Source organism: Chrysochloris asiatica, unplaced genomic scaffold (assembly GCF_000296735.1).
Source record: "Chrysochloris asiatica unplaced genomic scaffold, ChrAsi1.0 scaffold00272, whole genome shotgun sequence".
Classification (NCBI taxonomy): domain Eukaryota; kingdom Metazoa; phylum Chordata; class Mammalia; order Afrosoricida; family Chrysochloridae; genus Chrysochloris; species Chrysochloris asiatica.
In genome coordinates, this window is record NW_006408790.1 from 3,164,263 (window position 1) to 3,174,509 (window position 10,247).

Sequence of the window (10,247 nt, forward strand, 5' to 3'; positions counted from 1 at the left end):
AGGCTGTCATCTATTGTGTCACTATATACTCGTATATACTCTTATAGATCATCCACTCACAGCGCCCCCTGGTGTAATGGAGGAGAACTGCCCCACAGGGTTTCCTAGGCTGTCATCTATTGTGTCACTATATACTCGTATATACTCTTATAGATTATCCACTCACAGCGCCTCCTGGCGTAACAGAGGAGAACTGCCCACAGGGTTTCCTAGGCTGTCATCTACTGTGTCACTATATACTCATATATACTCATATAGATCATCCACTCACAGCACCCCCTGGTGTAACAGAAGAGAACTGCCCCACAGAGACATCTAGGCTGTCATCTACTGTGTCACTATATACTCATATATACTCTTATAGATCATCCACTCACAGCGCCCCCTGGTGTAACAGAGGAGAACTGCCCCACAGGGTTTCCTAGGCTGTCATCTATTGTGTCACTATATACTTGTAAATACTCTTATAGATCATCCACTCACAGCACCCCCGGTGTAACAGAAGAGAACTGCCCCACAGAGACATCTAGGCTGTCATCTTTACAAGAGCAGATCGCAGGTCGATCTCCTGTGGAACCCTTGGGTGAGTTCAAACTGCTGACCTTTCAAAAGTTAGCAACAGAGCACTTAACTACTGCACCACCAGAGTTCCTGAAATACAACATATTTATTGTTGTTGTTGTTACGTGTTGCTGAGTCAGTTCCGACTCGTAGCGACCCTCTGCACCACAGAACAAAACAGCGCCAGGGTCCGCGCCATCCTCCTCACAGCTATTCTGTTTGAGCCCATTGCTGCTGCCACTGTGCCAGTCCATATCCTTGGGGGTCTTTCTCTTCTTCACTCCACTTTACCTAGCATGATGTCCTTCTCCAGGGACTGTTCCGTGCTGACAACATTTTCAAAGTAGGAGAGCTGAAGTCTTATCATCTTGACTTCTAAGGAGCACGCTGACTGAACGTCTTCCAACAGAGATTTGTTTGTTCTTCTGGCAGTCCATTCAATATGCTTTGCCAATGTCATAATCTAACTGTTGTTGTTGTTAAGTGTCATTGAATCGGCTCCAACCTATAGCAAGCCTGTATAGGGTTTCCAAGGAGCAGCTGGTTAGCTTGAGCCACCGACCTTGTGATTCCAACAAGTTTGCAGTCTGGCGCATTAACCCACAGCGTCACCCCAGGAAATGTTTTTTCTTAAAAAGGTCCCTCCTGTCTTCTAAGCAAAAATCAACTCTACCAGTCACACACACACACACACACACACACACACACACACATATATTGCAAACAATAGTAATTGCTACACTGAATACAGGAACACTATCCCAAAAAAATCTCTCCACTGAAAGCTCACAGGATGAAAATATAAATGAACCTTAGCTTTTGGTCTAGACACAGTGCTTTTCAATGAAGGAACACAGGTCTGTAGACACTGAAGTGCCAAGTGCCCCCTGGTGGGAAACACTGTTATTACATGTCTCCATAGATGGGTGGCTCTGTGGGCTAATGTGTCAGACTGCAAAGCTGTTCAAACTGCAAGGTTGGTGGTTCAAGCTTACCAGCTGCTCCTTGGAAACTCTACACAGGGTCGCTATGGGTCAGAATTGACTCGATGGCACTTAACAACAACTTCTCTACTCCTGCTGACTCGTGGTGTGGAGCTGTTGGATTGCACTGGACTGTGAACCACAATGCCTGCAGTTCAAATCCACCTGGTGCTCCTCGGAAACCCTATCCAGGCTCACTATGAGTTGGAATTGACCCAGAAGCACTTGTTAACAATACCACCCTGCTTTCTGCAGTGACCAGTCACTGGACTGACTGTCCACTGCCTGTAGAAAGACAAGGCTCCTATAAACATTAAAAGGAGCAATTCCACTCCATCCTATAGGGGTCACTGTAACACGGGTTCCAGAGATTTGTCCCCAGCCCACTGGCTGCTGGGCATTCCACTTGCCTTGTTTATGTCACACTCAGGAGAAACCAAACCCCCTCATGAATGCTTCCTATGTATGGTTGATTATTGTGACCCTGTGTAGGGATTCCAAAGAGACTGCTGGGTTTGAACCACTGATCTTGTGGTTATCAGTGCAGAGCTGATCCTACAGAACCACACCAGGACTCCATGTGGCTGATACATCATTTCAATTACACAAACCTTTATGGGTGTAATGGTGTGCTGTGGTTCTGGTTCTGGTTCTGGTCAGTGAGCCTCTGTCTAACAGAAGGAAATACTACCTGGACCTCAGCCGTCCTCACAATTACATCAGGTTTGAGCCCACTGCTGCTGACACTGTGTTACTTCATACCTTGGGGGTCTTCCTCTTTTTCTCTGACCCTCGACTTTACCAAGCACAGTGTCCAAAGAATGAGACACAAAGTCTCGCCATCTTGTTCTAAAGAGCATTCTGGGCGTACTTCCTCCAAGATTATTGATGCTGTTAAGTGTGTTGAGCTGGTTCCAACCCACAGCGATCCTGTATAGGGTTTCCGAGGAGCTGGTGAGCTTGAACCTCCGACTTACTCATTCTCCTGGCTGTTCACAGTACTTTCAATAGTCTCATCCATAACCGTAATTCAAATGTATCGATTCTTCTACAATCCATCCGATTCACTGTTCAATTTAAATATATTGTTGTTGTTGTTATGTGCCGTGGAATTGGTTGTGACCCATAGCGACCCTGTACAGGGTTTCCGAGGCTGCACATCTTTCTCCTGCGGAGCAGTTGGTAGTTTCGAACTGCCGACCTTGAGGTTAGCAGCCCAACTCATAATCCTATCACTCATTTTGAGAAGGTTCCAGAAGATTCACAGCTTACATAGTAGCATCTCTCAACCAGGGAAAACGAATCCCACACATTTGGGCTTTGCTGTTGCCTATTCCTGTCAACTGGAGGGAAGTCAATTTCACAAGAGACTCATTGTAATGAACTTATACCTGTCCCTTATTAGGGAGATGAGAAAAGGAATGAACAGTGCTTACTATGAGGGTGTTTGCTTTCTGGCTCTCTGATATACGTCACAACCACCTTGCAGTAGAGTTCCAGAACTCCTTTTGACAGATGCAAACTCAGGCTCCAAAGAGTGGCCATCTTCCTCACTGTCCAGCAGTCTGAACTGATCCATTCTAATCAGGACCCCAAAGTCCCGTTCCCAACAACAAAACAGCAGCAGACAGAACACTCCTCAACAGGGAGGAGGCAGGACTCTAGCTCGCTTCCTTTGGACCCGTCCTCAGGAAAAACCAATGGCCAGAAAAGGACATCGTGGTTGGTAAAGCAGAGGGTCAGCGAAAACTAAGGAGACCCTCAACAGAGTTGGCAGACACTGCAACAATGGACTCGAACATATCGATGATTTTCGGAGGTCCCCAGGTGACTAACTTTTACAAAGGTCAAGCAACTCCAGCCCCAGGGCCCAGTCCACCTGCTGCCCTTTGTTTGTAAAAAGTTCGTGGAAAAATGCCATTCTCTTTTCATTCCAATTTTCCACAAACTTTTTGAATCCCTCTCATATGGGCCACAAAACCAAATGATTTACAATTCTACAGAGAAGTCTGCCAAGCCTACAGAAACACTCTCAGTTTTGTACCAGGAGACTTGTAGGAGGGTGTCCACCCTGGTGATACTCGTAATGGTGAAGGTTTTGGAAAGTCCACAGTGCACATAAATGGGGCACCGATAAATTAGCCGACAGGTGGTTATAGCAGCGGCATTTGCTGCCGTCTGTTTTAGTTTGGGGATTATTAATTATTTTTTTTTTGGCACAATTTATTGTTAGTGACAACGTTGTAGCATAATTTTCTAATGTCATCATTCTTGGATGTTGACTGGCAAAGTTTTGTTTTTTGTTGTTTTGGATTTGTCTTTGTTTGGTACATCTTATCGTTAATAATACATGCTACAAACATCACTACAGCATAAAGTTCCAATGTCATTATTCTCAGATGTTAACTGCCAGATGTTCGAAGATTGGACTTAGAGAAATACTGATAATACAAGGCACTATTAATGAAAATGAAAAAGAAAAAAGAAGTCTTTGATGAATGTCAGAACCAACTTACACTGAAGTCATCAGAACAGAGCTCCCTGTGCAAGTCACGGACCACCTGGAGATGCCGGGGGATCTACGGTTCATGGGAAATGTAGTAAGACACAGAATCGTGTCTGAGAAGCAGTAAAGAGAGCCTTTCGACACAGGGGGCTGTTGTGAAATGGGCACAAGGTATTTCAGAAGGTGAGAACCTCGCTCCACACCTCCAGAAAGCCTGGTCTGAAGCAAATGACATCATCTCTTTAACCCTTAGCATCACACGTAATAAAGGGATCATGTTACATTTTCTCGCACAGGTTTGTTTCAAGGCTGAGATGATGTATGTGAAACTAGCTTGCAGACCATATGTACTGATTTAAAGACATGTTCTTACTGCCAACTCTGCCCACTGCCATTGATTTGATTCTAACTCCCAGCGACCCCACAGGACAGAGAAGAACCTCACTGTAGTGTTTCCTCAGCCCTGATCAGTTTCAGGGTAGCAGACGGTGTCAGCTTTCACCTGGACAGTGGCTGATGCCTTTGAAAAAACATCAGCTTTTCAGTTACCACCAGAACTCCTACAAATACATATGATAATTAGATAGAAATATAGTGAGATGATAGATGGTTTGATGGATAACGGATAAATACAAAAATAGATAGACTGATGAATGATGGATGGGTGGATAAATGTGTAGCTAGGTAGGTAGCCTCAACAGCCTCATATGGATGTGAAAGCTGGACAGTGAATAAGGAAGATCATAGAAGAATTGATGCCTTTGAGTTGTGGTGTTGGAGGAGAATACTGAAAGTGCCATGGACTGCCAAAAGAACCAATAGCTCTGTTTTGGAAGAAGTGCAGCCAGAGTGCTCCTTGGAGGCCACGATTGCTAAGCTTCGTCTCTCATACTTTGGACATATTGTCAGGAGGGAACAGTCGCTGGAGAAGGATGTCATGCTGGGTAAGGTGGAGGGTCAGAGAAAAAGAGGAAGACCCCTAACGAGATGGATCAGCCAGGTGGCATCATTGATGGATTCAAGTGTGGCAGTGGTAGTGAGGTTGGCCCAGTATCGGACATTGTTTCGTTCTGCTGTGCATGGGGTCACTATGAGTCGGTTCCGACTCGATAGCACCTGACAACAACAGGCAGGTAGGTATGTAGATACATAGATAGATAGATGATAGATAGATAGATAGATAGATAGATAGATAGATAGATAGATAGATAGACGATAGATAGATGATAGATTGATAGATAGATAGATGATACATAGACAGATAGATAGATAGATAGATAGATAGATAGATAGATAGATAGATAGATAGATGATAGATAGATAGATAGATGATAGACAGACAGATATGGAGTCCTGGGGTGGCGCTGTGGACTACTAATGCACTGGACTGCAAAGCCGTTTGAATTGAAGTGGTTGGTAGTTCAAGCTCACCAGCCACTCCTAGGAAACCCTATACAGGGTTGTTACAGGTTGGAACCAACTTGACAGCACTTAACAACAACAACAATATATATAAGAAGAATGAGAATGAAAATTTTTTTAATATGTATTAGCTATATGGGACACAGGACTCTGTAGGATAAGCTCAGGACAGCAAACATGAGCCCACCAGTCTCTCTGTGGGAGAAAGATGAGGCTTTCTGCTCCTGCAAAGATTTACAGCCTTGGAAACGCTCTAGAGACCAGGTCACTGAGTCAGAGCCGACTCGGTGACACTTAGCCCTTCTGTCTTAGGGAGGCTCTTTCATGCTGTCAAAGGCGCACTGACGGTGTTGTGGGTTAAGCGTCAAGCTGCAAGCGGCAAGGTCGATGGTTTGAGCCCACCAGCTACTTGGAGGAAGAAAAGAGATGCTTCTGAAAAGATGTGGTCTAGGGAACCTGATGGGGCCGTCCCCTCTGTGACATTGGTCACTATGAGTCAGAATTGGCTCTACGGCAGTAGGGTTTTTTCATGCCGTAGGCTATAGACAATCAATTTCCAGCCTGCTGAGATTTGTATTTTTCATTCAGCTTTGTTTTTGTACCACATGTCCCTTCAACAAACCCCACCTCGGTTTATTGGAGGGAATCAAGTTGAAGGACTGGTTACAAATTCCTGTCTTTCCAAGAAAAGCTCCCCCCAGTCACAGCTTGTCACATTAGGACCTTGCTGTCTTCTACTTACCACTGGCATCCGCTCATAGACACGAATAGAAGACAGTCTATCTACAATAAAGGAAACAGGAGCAGTTGGAATTTTCACAGTTTTAACTCAACTGAGAAAACATGCACAGGACTGCTTCTGAACCTGAAGGATTCCCACGGATTTTTTCCATTTTCTCTTCCAGGGAAACAATTTGCTTTTCAAGCTGACTGTTCAATTCAAGTTGGGTCTCATAACGGGTTTTCCATTCACCACCTGAGTGAAAAAGGGAGGGAAAAATCAAGATCACCCATCACTTCTCAGTTATTCATTAATCTAACATCAGTGGGCTCAATCTGACTCCACTACTATGCGGGCAAACCCTGGAGACACTGTGGGTTTGGACGCAGACCACCACAATAAAACAAACAGTGCAATAAAGTAGGTCCCACAAATAGGTTGGTTTGCCAGTGCATCTGAAAGTAATGTCTGCACGATCCTGTAGTCTATTAAGTGTGCTATCACCCACCACCAGAGTCGATTCTGACGTATAGTGACATCATAGAAGGTTTCCAAGACTAAATCTCTATAGAAGCAGGCCGCTCCATATGGTGAGTTTGAGCCACCAACACCTAACCCACAGCACCTCCAGGGCTCCTTAAGTGGGCAATGCCATTAGGAAACAGTTCGATCTGCTACAGAAATTATCAAAATGTGACAAGGTCACTAAGTGAGCACACACTGCTGGGGAAACGTAACACAATCACTAAGTGAGTACATACTGCTGCGGAAACATGAGACGGTCGCTAAGTGAGCATGTGCTGCTGGGGAAACATGAGACGGTCTCTAAGTGAGCATGCGCTGCTGTGGAAACATGGGACGGTCGCTAAGGGAGCATGCGCTGCTGTGGAAACATGGGACGGTCGCTAAGGGAGCATGCGCTGCTGTGGAAACATGGGACGGTCGCTAAGTGAGCATGCGCTGCTGTGGAAACATGGGACGGTCGCTAAGTGAGCACACTGCTCAGAAAAAGTGACGGTCGTTAAGTGAGCACATGTTGCTGTTACGTGTCCTTGAGTCAATTCTGACCCATAGCGACCCTGTATAGGGTTTCCGAGGAGCAGCTGGTGAGTTTGAACTGCCGACCTTGCAGTTCAAATGGCTTTCAGTCTGGCGCATTAACCCACAGCGCCACACCAGGACTCCCAAGTGAGCACATACTGCTGGGTAAACGTGTCACAGTCGCTAAGTGAACACACGATGTTGTGGAACTGTAACCCCGTCACTAAGTGAGAGTACACTTCTGGGGAAACATGACACCATCGATAAGTGAACTGTAACACTCACTACTGTTGAAATGTAACATTCACTAAGTGAGCGCATGCGCTGCTGCGGAAACGTGAGACAGTCGCTAAGTAAACAGATGCTGTTGGTAAAATGGCACCACCAGATTAGATTGGAACTGGGTTTCCGTTTGTTAAAGAAAACCCAAAGAGACAGCATCTGAAAAGCACAGTAAGCCTCACTGAACCTGGCCTACTTCGAGCCAGTTACTTTAAAAAAAAAAAAAAATTTATTGTGAATTATGTGATAGTTTACATGGGAGAACATTAATTTCACATTCATCCTATCGTATATCGTTTCATTGCCATGGTTACAATCCCCTCCATACATCATCAATCAACCAAAAGGTATACCCTGCAAGCATGCTAGAAAGTACAATGCATGATAGGCCAGGGAGAGAGGCGTTTACTATGATGCTCATGACACACGTATTATAGGATATCTACGTACCATACACTGGACACCTGACAACAGGCCACTTGTCTACAGACGACATGAGATGCGTGTGTTGCACACGGGAAGCTGTTGCCTGCACTGTCTGGTTAGGTCTTACTCGTCCCATTCTTCACTCAGGATTCCTGGACTCTCTTATAAGCTTATGGCACCCTGATTGTATTCGGTAACAGACGCTGTCTGAATAGATGTTATGCGGTCTATGACTAGATCTTCATAAAATTTTAGAAAATAGTTGGGTGCAAAAATGCAAGAAATGTTTATTTTAAAAGGAAATAAACCAGCCATAGCTCGTGTTAAAAGTCATATTAGCCAATAAGACAAATTGAATGAATGTTATTTAATATGACTTGAAAATGGGTTTAGTATTCTGACTACGTGTGTCATTAGCATCATAGTACACACCTCTCTCCCTGGCCTATTATACACTGTACTTTCTATCATGATTTTAACATGAACTTTCCCTACTTACAAGTTAAAAATTTACTGTACAACAGTGCATGCTTCAACTTGTATGTGGCAACATCCAATTTCGTGTATCATGTATGTGTCTGTGGAACATTGTGGTATTAGCCCCCATGCCTGATATTTTTTCGAAAACGTAACAGGCAGTGCCTCCTGGCTCCCAAGTGCAGCAGAAAGAGGCAAAGGGGAAGTGCCGACTTGGAAGTGAAACAAAAGTTTACTAACAGCTTGAAGGGGGAAGATCAGCCTTTGTTGGTCCTTGCGCTTTAGACATGTCACACCTGACAATCACAACAATCCTCAAAAATAAATAAGAACATCTCCTATTAATGGATGACTCCACTGAATGGTAAGGCTAAAGGACATGTGAGAGGGACCTGGGTCAGGTGTGGAGACTTTGAGGACCAGATACAAGCTCAGTACATGGACCATCACCTACTAGGGCACAAGGCTCGTTTGAGCAGACTACAATATATAGTTCACCTAACGTTCTAGTCCCATAACATCCTTTTCTGCAGGACTGTACTTGTTTTTCAACTGATCCTCTGAAAAGTTCCAAGTATTTTCTTTCCTGTTCTTTGCTTTCTCGCTGAGCTTGAAGATGAAGAAATTTCTATTTAAAATTAAACATAAGATTACTTTTTCTGTACACAGTTTTACGAGCACCTAAAGGGTTCCAAGAGACCACTATGAGAAGTTGAAACCTCTAAAGCTGGATTTGTTTGCTGGTGGTAAAAAAATTTTTTTGAACTTTTATTGTGAATTAAGTGATGGTTTACAGATCACCAGTTATATTCAACAAATCACACATTTTGTGTCATTACAATGATTGAAATTCACTCCGCGTACCATCAGTTCGCAGCATTTACCTCTATTCACTTTACTTCTGGTCCCACCCCCACCTAATAGCTATCATAGAATGTCCCATTTAGCAAGAAACCCTTTCCTTAACTTTTTACCATGGTGCTCTCATGCAATATTTGTCCTTTTGTGATTGTCTAATTTCACTCAGCATAATGTTCTCCAGATCCATCCATGTTGTGAGGTGTTTTGCAAATTCTTCAATGTTGTGGACTATTCCATTGTGTGTATGTACCAAAGATTGTTTAACCAGTCTTTGTTGATGGGCATTTAGACTGTCTCCATCTTTTTGTTATTATGAATAGTGCTGTGAAGAACATGTTGTTGTTAAGTGCCATTGTATCGATTCCAGCTCATACAACTGTATAGGGTTTTTGAGGAGCAACTGGTGGATTTGAAGTGCCAATCTTGTAGTTCAAACCAACTGTGTAGTTGAGTGCTTATCCTACAGCACCACACCAGGACTCCACAATGAACATGGGTGTGTATAAATTCAGTTGTGTCACAGTTTTGATTTCTTGAGGATATATAGCAAGTAGAGGGATTGCTGAGTTATACAGTATTTCCATTTGCAAATTTTTGAGAAAGCGCCATGTGGGTTTCCATAGTGTTTGCAACATTTTCCCAGTCCAACCAGCAGTACAGGATGGTCCTAATCTCTCCAAAACCTTGCCAGCATTTGTTTTTGTTTTTAACTTTGCTATTAATACTGGAGTATGTTGACATCTCATTGTTGTTTAGATTTGCATCTCTATAAAGGCTAATACTGTTTGGAGGATCAGAGGGTTTACAGCTGGGGAATTTGAAGGAAATCCAGAAATCCATTGTTTTCTGGATCAAGACACTCAGTTGTTCCAGGAGCCGCCACCTTGGGAGAGAACATCTTGATTGTAACAGGATTGATAGTATCAGAAGAGAACATCTTGATTGTATCTTGATTATATCAGGATTG

General features: G+C 43.7%; 1 protein-coding gene across 1 annotated transcript in view; it reads right to left on the reverse strand.

The window, feature by feature from the left end:
• The window catches only part of CCDC169 (coiled-coil domain containing 169), a 39,654-nt gene that overhangs the window by 17,166 nt on the left and 12,241 nt on the right, over window positions 1-10,247 (reverse strand). The window contains exons 3-4 of the mRNA XM_006874373.1: window positions 6,338-6,448; window positions 6,215-6,255 (exon numbers count right to left, since the gene is read on the reverse strand). Of these exons, the coding sequence (XP_006874435.1) occupies window positions 6,215-6,255; window positions 6,338-6,448 (152 nt within the window). The remainder of the gene's footprint in view (window positions 1-6,214; window positions 6,256-6,337; window positions 6,449-10,247) is intronic.